Source organism: Cebidichthys violaceus, unplaced genomic scaffold (assembly GCF_023349555.1).
Source record: "Cebidichthys violaceus isolate CVI_PGR_0920_01 unplaced genomic scaffold, fCebVio1.0.p SCAF_4, whole genome shotgun sequence".
NCBI lineage: Eukaryota > Metazoa > Chordata > Actinopteri > Perciformes > Stichaeidae > Cebidichthys > Cebidichthys violaceus.
This window is the reverse complement of record NW_027176594.1, coordinates 8395964-8412428: the sequence shown is the minus strand read 5'-3', so window position 1 is coordinate 8412428 and position 16465 is coordinate 8395964. Positions and strand designations below refer to the sequence as shown.

General features: G+C 37.8%; 1 protein-coding gene across 1 annotated transcript in view; it reads left to right on the top strand.

Moving 5' to 3' along the window:
• Positions 1–16465, top strand: part of ctnna2 (catenin (cadherin-associated protein), alpha 2) — a 298901-nt gene that overhangs the window by 10381 nt on the left and 272055 nt on the right. The window contains exon 2 of the mRNA XM_068727434.1: positions 12541–12647. Coding sequence (XP_068583535.1) covers positions 12546–12647 — 102 coding nt within the window. The 5' untranslated portion in view covers positions 12541–12545. The remainder of the gene's footprint in view (positions 1–12540; positions 12648–16465) is intronic.

The window sequence follows — 16465 nt, the reverse complement described above, 5'->3', positions numbered from 1 at the left end:
ACAGATTCCTGCAGGGTTGTGAATATTGTCATGCTTAACTAATTAAAACTATTAGTTTGGCACAAAAATGTGATTGCAGTGGAAAGCAGTCTCTTCTCTTCTGCTTTAGCCATTTTATATTGACACAGATACACGGCGCTGTATGGTTGCAGGAGAAGAGGGATTTGCCTTTTGAATGATATTTGAGCCAACAGTGCGTAATCATGCTTTTAAGAGTTCATCTTGGGAATAAATTGGGAAAGTGTTCACCACACAGTATGCTTTGACTGCAACATCTGACCACCACACTCCACCAGTTATACACTTATCTTCTGCTTTGAGGCTCATTGTTTGGCCTTGAGACTTAGTTTATTTCTGAATGTTATTTGACAGAGGTAGCCCATCACTCTCACAACTATGTTCACTATGTACACAGCGTAAATACATGAAAAGGTTATAATCACCATTACCAAATGAAAACAAACGACTCATTTATTTATTTGTTTATTTATTTTGCAGGGACAATGCACACCAATCAACAGTCAAACTGTAAGTGAGCCAGAGTTAGCCAGAAAGGCTAGTTTTCATCTGTTGTCCCCGGCCAGATGTTTGAAGGCAGCCTAAAATTACAAAGTATTTAAAGTAACACAAATATTTAACAATGGTTTGTGACAGAGACGGCTGCATTTTAAAATATGATTGCCAGGGCAAAGAACATTCCAAGCAGAAATGACCAAGCATGGGGAAATCTGATGGCTTTTGTTACAGATTCACAATTTTAGAGGAGGGGTGGAGTACTCGTGTATATAGGATTTGCGTGTATATGGATATGGAGGTATATGGAGGTACATGTGAAAGATAATTAATGGGGTGCCGGGGGTGGGGGGAGGGCTCTTGTTGCTGCCTTTTAAGTTAAGTGATGATTGTAATTTTTTTTAAAAAAATTCCATTTTATTTATCTCATTCTGCAGTTTTGTTTATTATTTTCATGGTTATTTGTCATTTTGTTGTTGTTGTTTTTTTGTTTTTTTTGCAGTCTGACAGGCCTAGTTTTTGTATCTGTGTATGATTTTGATGTGTTTGGACGAATACAAACTTAAATGACAAAAAAACAAAAAAAATAATGGTTTGTACAATTTGTTAAACTGCCGAAGGTGCTACGTGCAGAAGCAGTGTATTCCATTAAATATATCAGTAAATATATTTACTAATAAGTACTGAATGTATATGTCTGACTCAACTAAGGCCAAAGATACACAACAGTATACAACAGGAACTGAGATGGGCGGTATCCATAGAATGAAAAGACAGACACTGGCTCTCAGGAAAAGCAGTGTATTTCAAACTTGTTTGACGTGTCCCGATTTGGGATTTTTATGGACACATTCCATTCAATCAGGGGCAGGTGTTTTCAGAAGAGTGTTTATTCTACGTTGCAGTGAGTGCATTATGTTTCTAAAGGAGGTTTCTTAACTCCTAAGAGAACGCGACTGCTTCTTACAATTTCACAGGTTGTGCTCTACTTTGATCAGCCTATTTTGGCCGCTCTAAGCGCACAGCTCTGGAAAGCAGCGATATGACAGGTTCAGCCTTGACTTCGGCTTTTAGAGACTCCCCCACTGCTCCACTCAAGTGTGTGTGCATGTGCTTAACTCCGCTGTGAATCTGGGTCAATGCAGTGTCGGCATATTAACTTTCCATAATGACAAATGACAGGGATTGTATTCACAAAGTTACTGTCACATGGTAAAGAAGCTTTGATGCCCATTTTATGCAGTGCCAGCAGAGTTTAAACTTTTCAATATTTTTTTATCTGTGACAAATAAGCATAAAATGTCAGGGCTCAGCATATTCAAAGAAAAATAGTTCTCTCACTGAAAACCCATGGTATATTCCATTTTAAAGATATTTCTACACTTGTATTCTAGTGAGACAAATCATCAGCTTCAGGTTCACTAACTTCAGTGGGAGTCCATCTCTTGCCATGTTATTTTGCAAAATTGTGTTCATATCTGTGTTTATGGAGACATCCAGCAATTATTGAAAATCGTTGATGTTCCATTTGCGTGTTGTAAGGAAAATATTACCACGGCCTCACTCTCAAGGATTGCGTTGTGGTGCTCAGACTTTCTGGAATGTTTGAACATCTTTTCCGTGTTTTTGTAAAGAATGATTCTACTCTGAGGCTGTTTTCCTTAAGAACATACGCACAGATTAAACCTTAAAACATATTTCTGTAAATCTAAAGGAGGATGCAATTACAAAAAAAAAGATATTCTCTTATGCATTGTTGCATAAATGTGTTGTTTCTCCATGTAAATAAACATTAGTATCGTGCATACTACTAAACCCTGCTTAGTGTGACCTTATTTATCTGCTCCCTGAATGCTTATCATGTATTAACCTCATTTGTTAATACATTCATAGCAGTGAAGTTAATCCATGTTAACATGAACTCACAGAGAGAGGAGTCTTCATTTGGATTTCGCCTGCAAGACCACCAGATGAGATGAAGAGATAGTGACTCCAAAGGAGCAAATTTAAACCATACTATACTCACTGAGCTTTTAAACATACAATTGATCTACTTGAGATATAGTAAATATAATAAATAATTTCCTCTGATTCACTGATTTAGAATGTGATACACAGATATCTCCTAGATCTCAATCAAAACACATACAGAATTGTGCTGATTGGCTTAAGCATCTATTATGTTTTATGGAGGATACTAGCCTGTTACTATTCAAAAAGTCAAGTTTGAATATAATATTTGAATATAATATGTGCAATATGAATTAATATGCATAATAGGAGTTTAGAGTTTGCGTCTCACCTGCATGTGGAAGGAAGCGGTTTTCATTATTCGGTACATTAATAAAAGCTTTTTTGGCAGCAACATGTGAGTTGTCTGCTGACCTTTGAAGTAATGTGTCATGTGACTTCCTCTCAGAGACTACGTATGCTCCAGCTCGACCATACTTATGCACTCTTAGCTGCTCAACACCTGCTTGCTCGTCAAGTTGACATTGACATTATAGACATTGGCTGATGTCTCCGCTCCAATTTTGGTCACTTTCAACACCCACAGATCTATGTCTCGAATGGGATACACAAACCAACCTTTCAATAAGTTTTCAGTCATCAAATTTAATTTTTTTACCGAGGTACCTGCCAATTGTCAGTTTTATGTAAGCGTGTCCACGGTTTCTCAGAGAACAGTGAAGCTGATTTACACACCACCATTCCGTAAACGTACATTTGAAATAAATGACTCAGAAAATAACATTTCATTTTCATTCTTAAAAATCTTTTGAACGGTGGTTTGTATCACAAGAGCGGGATCACGCTGGAGACCTTGGGTGTTGAAAGTGAGCAATAAAAGCAGCAGAGACATTAGATCAGTCTATTCTATCTCGCCTCCAAACTCTTAAAAAGTCCCCATGCTTGTCACAGCCCCATGCTCCCATGTGAAGCAGAAATAAAGAAAATAAACTCTATTTACGAATTGCAACATCTGTTCAAGTCAATGACTAATGATATTTTTCCAACAAGCAGGCCCTCAATCATGTAACAAATATCTAGCGCAGTAGTCCAGCTATAACACCAAATCCGCAGGCACCACATGTGGTGAGCAGAGCTGGGGTTTTCTGTTTGTGTTAGTCGGGCCAACGGTATTGAATAGTACCATGACATCTGTTTTCTTTTGGTATTGTTAATAGACTGCTGGATGGAGTAGCTCTGTATGTCAGGTGCTCAATCCATACAGACACACAACAGAGCTCTGACTCAGCAGAATATCTGTCTAAACTGCCAGCACTATGTTTACCTGATTTGTTGAGGTGCACTTATCATCCCGCTACAGCCTCTTGCAGTTACAGGCATCTGAAACACCAAAAGCTGTCTGAGAACAACAGAGGGCCTTGATCTTCTTCTGCAAATCATAAACTTTTGTTCTCAAAAAAGAACTTTGCTCTCAAAACGAAAACCTACGAGTTGAGATTGGATGTAGTGGGCGGGGCATACGCTGCTGAATGAGCCAGGAGTTTCTATTGGTGGGTTCGACTTGGCTCTTGGCACACTAACGGGAGGTTACTATGATGAGCAACATAGAGGTAAGTTGACATTATATTGCTCTGTTTTGTCAAAATTATTTTAAATGTAGCAGCACTTCACTTTGTTTTCATGTTGTTAGTGTCTTGGAGTCTCTTTTTTTAAAGACCCACTGTGGGCTAACGTTACATGCACGCAGAAAGTGGGGCTTCATGTCAACACAGCAGCCCTCCATGTCGTTCTTTAAAAAAAGAGAGTCCACGACACTAACAACATGAAAACAAAGTGAAGTGCTGCTACATTTAAAATAAGAGCATTAGAATGTCAACTTACCTGCATGTCGCTCTCATTTTTTTGAGAGCAAAGGTTTTTGTTTTCAGTTTATATATTTTTACTTACAAACTTGATTTTTGATTGCAGTGCGAGAAATTTGCTCTCAAAATATTTTTTTTATTTGCGTAATAAAGACACAAATATACCTTCATACAGTGCATGCCAAAAAAGCCCAACCATAGCCATACATTTGTCTTGCTGCAATGTAGAAACACCCCTTCCCTGGTTTTCTACTTCATCAGAGCACCGTTTGATCGTTTGATTTTACATTAATCCAAATGTCACAAAGTAAATTAATCTGTACCTGATAAGATTTAATCCACGAGTTGTTGAAAGGTTTCTGGTGTTCACTGTCGTCTGAATAGAAATCTTAATGAACTGTCAGAGACCTGTCTGCATCTGGCTGTGCTACTTGTTATTAGTGCACTTGGATTTGACTTGATTGCTATCTAAATGAGATCATCATTTTTTATGTTAATCGAGCATTAATAATGTTGTTTTTTTAAGTTCATAGTGGATTGAAATACTGTGAACTTCCTTTACCACAAGAAATAGGGCCTAGCAACATTAACATTTATATAGGCAATATATCAATTGTTTTTAGTAGGAAAGAATACCTAATTTTTTTTTTCATTCAACTATTTAATCTGAAAAACTGTTTTATTATACATCTGCATTCATAAGGGTTGATTTTATTTCTGTTTCATGGAATTCTGACTTATTTGCTGTGCGCTGGTGCAGAAAGTGACAACTACACACTACTTGCACAACCCGAAAATTGAATTTGAATGAAAACATTTAAATGATTCGTCATGGGAATACATGTTTATGGAAGATATTAACCAGTTTACCAGTGATGTCAGACTGCCTGTAGCCTGTTATAATCATAGGGGCATTATGAGACCAGAAATATCCTCGTTATAGTCAACAACAGATACACTGTTATGTTAAGAGAGTAACACATCACACTATTTGCTCTATTATTTGTACCTCCTCTCTTGCTAACTGTAGCTGTTAATTACACCTGATTAAGTAAAAGTATGATTAAATCAATCATGAATTGTTTGTTTAAATTTCACCTTAAATCCCCGTTTGTCATGGCAAATAAAACAAAAATGTGCAGCTTGTTTAACACCTGGTCAACTGAGGTAATTACTTAACATCCACTAGCAGCTGTCTCTCTCTCTCTCTCTCTGCCATGTCCTCAGCATTATTTCAGAGAAGAGCTGACACAAGCAGAACCTAAGGTAATAATATTGTTTAATGGGCAATAAAAAACAAACAGTATCAAGAAGACCCAACATTAGGTGACAAATGAGCTGCCTTACAGGAAATGGCAGCATGTGGTGAACTAGCTACAGAGGCCATTGTTACCACTCCTACATTGTTACCACCCCTGCGTTCTGATGATAAAACATTTCATTCAGTCAGCAGTGACAGGATGTGCAAATTGTTTTCCTGGTGCTCTCAGCCTCCATGACACTAAATTCTAGATATAAGGTTGTATTGTTTGTCAGCGTGTAGTTTATTGTTTCAGCTGAGTTTGTGTCTGTTTTTGTAAAACTGTAGTCTGATAATAACAAGGATGATGAAATCTTAACAAATACATTTCTCTAATGACCCTTAGTTTATGAAGTGACTCTCAATTTACCTCGTGCCTGGTTAGACCCACAGCCTGCTGGTGGTCAATCTTGACACTCAAACCGATTTATGAACTATAACTCCTTTGTTAAGACTGCGCCTACAAGGTTTTATGACCTCACCTTTCTTGTTTTACGAGCATCTAAATTCCTCCGGAGAAAGACACAGAGACAAACATCCAATTGTGAATAAACTACTTAAAGAAACTTGATGCAAAATAACATGTACTTTAATTGATATGCTAGTCCTAGTCTTAGTTAGTTGTTGTATTTATATATATATACTGTATATATATATTTTTAAATCTTTATTTTTCACAAATTGACTCTTTTAACTGTTTTGTTTGAATTTGTTCTAATCTTCTTCTGTACACATATCTACATAAGTCTGTATGTGTCATGATAACAATGTCTATCTATGTTGTGTAATTGTTTAATTTATAATTTAATTGATCAGGTTTTATTCAGTGATTTATATCAAACTATTTGGTACCGTTCTGAAGAATTATGGAATAATTAAATAGACATTGTAAATAACTAGTATTAATTCTGGAAAATAAGGTGAAATGAAATGATCAAGATAGTTGTGAGAAAGGGAGTGGTTTGATGTTTGCGCCAAACAATGCACCCCCTCAAGATAATAATAGCAAGAGAAGTCAGAATAAAGTATGTGTGTGTATGTATACTAATTATCTATTTAAACTGCTACAAGCAATAACGATACATGTACTTTGCTTTCAAAGTGCATCTGTGCTCAGTTTGTTTGCTAATCCATTTATTATTTGACATATTGAAGGTTAACATACCGAACTATAGTTTGTTGCAAAGCTAACTATTAAGACAGCCAATTTAAAATCTCCCGTCAACCTCAACCACAGTGTATGGCTTCAGACTGTTCAGATAGCTGAAGCACCTGGAGTGGACTCACTCATGATATGGACATTCCACAGAAGCCTGCAGTGCTCACCACTGAGCATCTGGGCCGCCCATCTGTGTGGTCGTTCCATTAGAAAGTGTTTCCAAGCAAGAATACACATGAGCAGCGATATCATGGCCTTAATTTAAGATTTTTTTTAATAGGCATATTTTAATTGTTCTTGTCATGTGATGGCTGCATTAGCATTAAAATCATACGATCGTACTGTAATTTCATCATCATGCTCCTTATCTTTTGTGAATTTAATGTTCAGACTATGTACTGAGTCGGTGCTTATGAATCATTTGCATTTTAAAGATATTTAGGGTTTTTTGAGAGTTATTCATAATGAAGTGTTTTAGTCAATTACAGTACATAGCTTTATACATCTTGTAAGTATTGTGGAAATGAGGCAGTGATATGATTGATGATTCATTATCCTACACAATGATACTTCTGTTCTGTGACTTAATCATAGACTAATGTTTCAAATGGCATTGATTCCCCTGTTATTCATTCCTACACCAGTAAATGTAGAAAATACATATTGTCGAAGCAGAAATGATTATTGAATGGAAATAGTATTATTTACACCACCACACAAAACAACAAAGCTACAATTTGGCTAGCATGCCTTGGCAAACTCAGCAGGAGCAGTATCTGCAGACAGGCCAGCGATGAAGGCTGCTTTCCAGCACTGAGACGAATCTCTGAACAGCAACCATTGGTGAAGCTAGTAGGTATACAAAGAGTCTACGCTGCATTAAGCTGCTAACGCATTCATCATGAACACTTATAGTGAGCAGTTTACTGGGTAATACAGAAGCCATGAGTGCAGCCAGCCAGAAAGAGCAGCTGTTGGACTTCCTCATCTTATTTTTAAACTACTTGAATGTTTGTCTATATATCATTGTCAAGGTGTAGAATATTTATGTGAATGCTTGTGTCGTGCTGTAGAATAAATCCTAAAAAAATTGAAGATGGCCCATTTTTCTCCCTGCGTATTTTGTTCAGAAGGAAACAGTTGTTAGATGTGTCAGAAAGGAAAGACGTGTCACATGACAGTGAACAATGCTTAACTGCACACTGCAGTAGCAGGTACATTGGTGAACACACAGTGACAGTACGTGCACAGTCACTGTGTGTTATACAGTAAATAAATCACGTTCTATTCCTCTCTGTCTTGCTTTGCTCTGACCATTTGCCAGTCACACACACATACACACACACACAGTTGTACACAGCAGATGGTGGGGCATCTCACAGATTACAAAAACTGAAGTCTTACTCATGCTCTTTACCAAAACATGTTTGTTGAACAAAACAGATCTGAGGGGGAGATATTTTATCCCTCCTCAAAAATAGGCACATGCTGTGGAAATATCTATCTTCTAATTTATTTTTTATTTTTTCCATGCTGGCTGTTGAGAACACAAGACCAAGTCAACAAAACTGTGCGACAGAATGCATGTTGCATTTCAGAGAATGGACTTCAATATAACCAGAGAAATCAGTAAAACCATGATCACATTGTAGTTTTATTGAATTCTAATTGAATTGAGTTGTATTATTAGGGAGTGGGATACTGGTCTGTCTGCTGTCTGTTATACAATATTTAAAGAGTTGGTACAGCTGAACACTTCCTACAAACTGTGTGAACACCTCTAGCCCTCTTGGGCAAATATAAGGTGCATTAGCCTGTTATCATTTCAAGAGGACCTTTCACTGTTCACACAATCACACAGGTCGTCTCAGACAGATGATGGTCTCTCAGCTGTTCGGTTCTAGCTTCATGAGACTCCCTCATGTAGAAACATCTTTGTATTCATTTCATTTTGATTCCCTGCTTATATTGTGCATCACCAGAAACCATGTCGTTGCACCTTTTACATATTTCATTTTATTCATAATGTGGTTGCATTACAAAATACATTGTATGAACTCATGCAGTGACACAATTACTGACATTTGTAAAATTATAATATGTAGGTGTGAATAGTATTCATTGACAGCGATGTGACATTTATAGAGATCTCCACCAACAATAAAATACATCTTGAGTCACTCGAACATTTGAAACATTTCCAGTTCAGCTATAACTGACACAATCACTATGATGTATCACTTATTACCAATATCTCGATAAACCATTTTCTATCATTGTTTTGCTTACATAATTTGTCAAGACTAGTTTGAACTCGGTCCTTGAGAAGTTCCACTGTCATACACCAGGAAACACTTTATTGCATTACAATGGCAGCCTGAGATTTTTCACAGTGCTGCTGTTTTCTCATCAGTGGCATGTTCCTCTGCATTTGCATCACTTCTGCTTATTTTTACTGGATGCACCATGCTCTGCCAGGAAACCTCTAATGTCATAAATGAAAGCTGCAGAACTAGTCTTCAAAAAGAGAGACTGTCACACAGGCATCATTTCAAGTTATTCTGAGCTACTATTTAACCAGCCGTCTGCTAATGTAAGCGGCCTGAAATTGACATAACTTAGACTTTTAGCATAGAGAAAAAGTCACTACTTTGTTGGTCTTTCTGAACAGCAAAACGATACATTCTATTGTGAAACTGCAACAAGAAGTTCCAAAATAACAAAAATGTTCTTTTTATCTCTCATCATCAACATATCTGCAAACTTGTCGCTTTTCGGCGAAAATCGCCGTTTTGAATCTAAATGTATCATCCACGTGAATCGTGTAGATCCGTAGAGTTTTTTTTTTTTTTTTTGGGGGGGGGGGGCAACTGGCCAGCCAGCGTTTCTCAGATTGAAGTGAGACAAGGAGAAAAGGTGATGTCGTTATCTTTGCAATAAAAAATCTTTGATGTGACGTGTCGAGTCTTGGCCAATCAGCGTTAAGATGTCTACAGTGTTTTCATTTCCCTCCGTTAAAGTTTAAGTAACGTTACGTTCCGTTACAGGTCAGACATGCTGGGTTAAGGCGAACGTCCACTGCATGCGGAACTTTGTCGACTGTTAACGTTCGTTACTATCGCGATTTAGGAGAAAAGAAACGTAACGTGATGAAATATGCAACCCTCACTCATTAACGTTAAACCGGAACACCTCAAGTAGAATGAGGCGATTTTTACTGATAAGATGGTGTAGTCAACGAGCTTCCGGAAGAGGATGCTGTTTGTGTAGCGCAGTTTGACGCAGGGCTGAGCTGTGAGTGGAGCTGGGCCTGGATAAAGGCGTTCACTGTAATGACCACAGCCAGTGTACTAACAGTCCCAACAGTCCCAAGTTGCTCCCAAGAGCCCTGAAGTAATGAGAGGGTTGTGGTGCCTGTACCTTCATTTCAGCGGGTTGATAATGCAGAGGTGTGTATAGATTGGAAGCTTGCAGTTAAATCACAGCTATTATTTTACTCTTGATAAACTTCCTTAGCCAGAGTAGATTATCATTTTAATTTAAATAATTGAACTGGATTGAATATATAGTAATTGCAAATATAAGATAGGTTACAATTCTAACAGCTTTACAGTAACAGTAGAAGTCCATTAATATTAAGCCATACAGTAACAGGGTTCAAGAGCTGAACTACTGATTAATAACTGAATAATAAATTAGCTTGACAGGGTTTCGGTGATTGTCACCTTTTTCACCTCTTATGAGTTTGCAGGTATGCATCAATTACGTAGAACACATGCAGAGTGCATTTATTGGAAAAAGCCAAACTTTCTCTGTCTCTGTATACATGTTTTGCCCCACAATTACTGCAGTAATCGTAGCACAAATGTAAGTTTGTTAATTCACAATTTGCAATGTGTGAAAACTTTCTGTCTCCATTGCGCAATGTTTTAGGTTTTGCCAGAAGTAAACTTAGCCTGCACTGCTGTATTCAACACTCCTGTCCACCTCTCAGTTTGTGTCATTTTGAAAATGTCAAACTACTGTTCATGACATTGATTAGTTGACAGACGCACACAGCCTGATTCATTGTCCCTGTCCAGATGTCTTTTGCAGGGACAGAAATGTAATGTCACCAGCATAAGTGAAGACCTGCAATTTTTTCAGAGCTAAAGGTCCACGCTCCTTTGCAAAGAACTATGATGACTTGGTCGCGGTTTCATCAATAGTGCCAGGTTGCTGTACTGCCTCATGTTCATCCATCTTTAACCCACTGTGTGTAGTATTAGGGCCCTCTGGCCCAGATCTGTCATGCTCATTCACATCCTTTATTCCCTTCTGCCTCATTGACATTGGCAGTAGACTGAGCCAGTCCCAGCTGGCCCATTTGAAATTGCTTACTGTAGAAACACATCCCCACAGTAAAACAGACTGCTGCCCCCATGCCAGCTGTTCCGTCCTTACATTCACCTAATGTAACCCCACTGAGCTTTAGGGTTTTAAAAAACATAATGAAAAAATATTCCAAGTTAAAGAGCAGATTGTCTGAAGAATTTTACGATTGAGACTCATATTGCAGAGCTCAGCACCTTCTCTGGAGTGCATCTTTTCACTTATGTGACTCACTCCAGGCTTTGATGATTCCTCAAACTTTTCTCATGTTTTCTTTACTTTTGCCTGCTTTCCTTTGTGTTTTTTTTCACTTGGACACTTGTAGTGCAATGCTACAGTACAATGCAATGTTTGTACCTGAATGTTTTTAAGTAATGTGGACAATTCTATGCTAAAACTCCACTGAATGGTATATAGCTTTTCAACTGATGAATACGTTTTCTCCTGAATTCACTGTAGCCTTACTCAATAAGTTCCAGCTTTGGAGAGATACATTGTAATACTCAAGTTAATTAGGAAAGTCAATAACATAAATTTAGGGATAGAGAGGTGGCCGGTCATAAATTGTTGAGTGTGCTTTGTTTTATTTGATGTGCAGAGCCAAGATTTGAAGACTGTCAACATTTACCGCACATCCATGAAAATCTTGTTTTTGAGCCAGTAGTCTATTTTGTGGAATTGCTGAGGCCGAGGATCGGGTCTTATTGGCACTTACCTCATGATGAAATATGGTCTCTATGAATACACAACACAATGTTTAATTGGAAATGTTATAGTGACACCTTGTCATCGTCAAAATAAACATCTTTGTATTATAAGGACATATCTAAAAACTCCATAGACTGATGTCTAAGACCAGTAAGTCAGAAGTAAAGTAAAGTGTAACAAAAATGTAACTTGGTTGTGGTTGAGTCTTCTCTTTCAAAGCAAAGACCACCAGTGATCTTTCCTGATCATCTAACAACTCAACCTGCTAGCAAACCTCTATCAGTGCATCATAGAAAACATACCATAGAGTGGGTTAGCAAGACTGCAACCAAACATTGGTGGGACACAAATACCGACTACAGAAGAGTTCTACAGCACAATGCTACCCCAGTGAGGCTTCCGCCACTCTGACATCACCTGTTGTCTATCATCAACCTGTCAGCTTATGAGAAACATTCCTGCCAGCAGACCTGCATTTAAAAACGGCTCTATTTAAAGAGTTGGTACAGCTGAACACTTCCTACAAACTGTGTGAACACCTCTAGCCCTCTTGGGCAAATCTAATGTGTCACAGAACTGTATTTGTTTTAATTAATCAAAAAAATGTTAAACTGCAAACATTCCTCTAACCATTGATCTGTTTTTGCTCCCAACAGAGACCATGACGACCGCCACCTCCCCCATCCTGTTGAAATGGGACCCCAAGAGTCTGGAAATCCGCACCCTGACTGTGGAGAGGCTTCTGGAGCCCCTCGTCACACAGGTACTTCAGTTAACACTTGGTGCAAATGTGACAAAATATAGCATTGACGTTCAAAGAGAAGTCTTCTGTCTCACTCAAATCAGTTGATGTCTTATAATGTGCATACCAACAAGACAAGAACTAAATCCAAATTCATCGTTTTTGACACTCTTACATTTTTGTTTACAATCAGTAAGTCTTCCAAAGTATGACAGCAGAAATGTTGATGGATTTATAAACACAAGACACTTGTCATAGTTCAGTATGAGAACAAATGGATTACTTTCTGGTTGCACCTTTGTTGGATCACTTGTTGTAAAGAAGCTAAACTGCATTGTGTTCCCGCCAAAGACTTTGACTCATTGCCACTGACTTTGTTTGGCTTCTCAAGCTGAACAGATGGCTGAACACGGCTTTGTTCACCCTGGCTTATTGTGACACAGTCTGTGACTAAGGTTGGATATTGTTTAGTTTTTGAAGATTCTGATTCTGGATTTATTCTTTAAATCTGGCTTGAATCTTACTTAATCTTGGTTCAGATCAGAACAGTCATATTATTTGACAAAGAAAAAAAAGACAAAGCACGTTATAAGTAAAATCCACCTGTAGCTTTGGCAGATTTAGTCTTCTATCACAGAATTGTCATGTGACTCAGAACTTGTATTACGGTCAAGTCTTGCAAAGGCCTACAAAGCAGTAATTCATTCTTTCAAAGTATTACTCATGTTTTCAGATTGATTAATCTTATCAAAAGCACCTGTATATACCATCAACTGCATTATTGGTATGGAACAATATGAAGTATTCATGTCATGAACATTACCCAGATAATCAACAAAATATGCTTAACATTCTTAAAATGGCTCCAGAACATACTGTATTACTTTACTTTACATTTTGTGAAGAAACATTTTCTCAGTTCACAGATAGGACACACATCTTCTTTTAGTGAACATCATTTTTAGTGAATAACAAACAATCTGAAATGAGGTAATGATAAATCATAAGGTCCCCCTGCATAAATAAATAAAATGAATTAATAAAAATAGCAACATTGTGTGTGTCTGTTATTCTTCTTGATAATTCCTGTATTTTTAAAATCAGGCCCTATTTTTCACTTCCATGATAGTGAGCTGGACAGCTTTTTTAAATCACTCACATAACGATATTCACGATTATCCCAATAATGTACATTTTGTGAAATAGAAACCTTGTCCCATTCCTTTTGCATTACATTGCAACAATAACTGATTATAATGACCAACTGTGTCAGTGTTTACAGTGATGCATGGCTTATCTCAAGCAATGTTTAACCATTGCACATTATTTGTATTACTGTGCGAACAGGAAGAGAAAGCAATGTCTACCTGAAAGGCACTGTAGCATTAACCCAATCCCTCACCAGCTGGTTTGTCACACACAACTATCTAAGATGCCGTTATTGGGGATTGTTTAGAAAAAGGCACTTCAAAAAATACTTTGCAGGTCATCAGTCAAACTCATCAGTCAAGCTCTTACCGAAGCCAGTTGTGAGAAGAGCAAAAACAACCTTTTTATCAATTGTTTAGAACAAACAGTCGCCTCTCCGTGTCGTCTCACACACACACTGAAGCCAAACCCATAGCTGCCAGTAGTTCCTCACAGGACAGGAAAACTGGCATGCCAGACACAAACAAATCGGAAATCCCTCTACAAAATCAAGCAGACTCACTCTCAGTAGTTGCAAAATGAACACAGACTCCAGGGGGGACTGTACCAATTTATTCCAGAAAGACATCTTTGGCAACTGCCCTGTTTCCTCAGGATGTCTTCATAAATCTGCTTCATTGCAGGTAATGGCCGATCTAGTGACAGTGGTGGATAAAAGATTTGGAAAGGCTAGATTTACTTGCAGCCTGGGACTCGGAACACAACCTGTTACTCTTTGCTCCCCTAGAGAATGTATTGTATTGTCGGTATTGATTGTAAACTTTTTGCCAGCTTTACCTGTTGCAGCAGAAATACACAGCCCTCTAATCTCCAATTGTAACATTTTATTTGTGCTATCTTTTAGCAACAAGGGATTACTATAGTGTCTTGGTTTAGTTGTCCAGTTGTGCAGTAACTCATGAAGTGAGTATGCTGAACTCAACAATGCAAATTCCGACAGTACAAACATAAGTAGGAATGCGTCTTGTTCTCGTGAAATATATATGTCTTTGCAAGCTGTTTAGGGTAGCCCATTCTTCTGTTTTAATAGATGATATGTCATCAGTAAAGAAAGCTCCACTTTGTTGTTGCGTAATACTGTAGCTCTCATGAGTCATCCGAGCTTTTTGCTTTTCTTGTTTGTTGACACTGACAAATACTATCCACTACACCGCAGAGGTGCAGGCTTTGGGGATAAAATCTCTTCAGCGTTTTGATGTTCATATCAATGTCAAATGAGCCAACATAGGCCAACCATAGAAGATATTGTTAAGCTAGGAGTTAGTATCTGTGCAGGCATGCGTCACTTCTTCAATCCACTTCAACAGAACAGTTCATTGCAGCATTTTGCGCTGACGTGTAACATGCTTAAATGCAAATCCCAAACAGCGTTATCACGCTAGACTTGCTTGCTTAATACATTTTTTGAAATTGCTTTATTTTTGCTGAAAAAGCTCATTTTGTGCCTCGACAAAGTTCAGTTCATGGCAAATCCTCCAAATACCAATAAAAGTACACAAAGACATGGATGAATGAGAGCAAAAGTTGAGAATGGGTTTCACTCCTCATTTTATCAGATTTCTTATCTTGAGTTATTGCTGGCCATGTATCTCCTCATCACTGCCTGCATAACTTTGGGTTTTGGGTCTATTTGCTGCAATTGGATTACATACAAACTACCGTCACTGTTTGCTTGGAAGAAAACCAAAACATGCATTTTTCAACTGGCATCATCACCCTAGTTTGAATCGCATTGGCATAAAACATCCGAACAAACTGCCATGGAAAATATACTCAAATTTTAGGCGGTATACAACTCGGTTGGTTTCCGTTCAGACTTGTGTTGTGTGTAGTCTGTCATCCACATCCAGTGTTTGTTCTCATGAGAGGCCATCAAAGTGACAGAGAGGTAATTACTTATTGTTTGCAGGACAAAAAGGTGAAAAGCTTCCTCTCTCGACACATAGTGATAACTATTAATTACTGTTTATAGCAATGCCCCGGCTGCCCTTACAGCCAATTATGTGTCTGACGACCAAACTGTTTTTTTATTTTAAAAATAATGTGTACTCACATTGAATTTGATCTTAATTAAAATCTATTTTGCGGTTTTTGCAGCAGTGATCCATGATTTTTTTCATTCTGACAATAATTAGCAATTTAGCCAAAATAGAAAATCAAAGAGGTGCAGGTCTTTCGTCAGACAGATCTAGAAATAATAGTCATCTGATCATTTCAGTATGATCTCGGGGAGTTTTATTAGCAGTTTCTTGACACTGAGATTTAAATTGAGAAATGTTGTAATCTTCGTATAACTGCTTTTTAATTAAATGGACTGTAACTTCATTTTTTCCCTCCATCTGACTGTTATGTTATGACTGAATATATGGATATTACAGTCAACAATGATTCATCTACTGTACTGCTTACTAATTGTAAAACGCTATAAAAATGCTGATATTGTGGCAGAATACCTTTACTACACCTATGGGAATAAGTACAGCCGTCAACTGTGGTAGTTCATCTTTACTGTGATTGCATTGGAAGTGTGAAGCGTTTTTCGGATACGAACGAGAAACAGTGATTGTTTTTCCTGTCAATTTGGATGATTCAGTGTTTTTGGATGGAATAAAAGGTTGCCTCGGAGGACA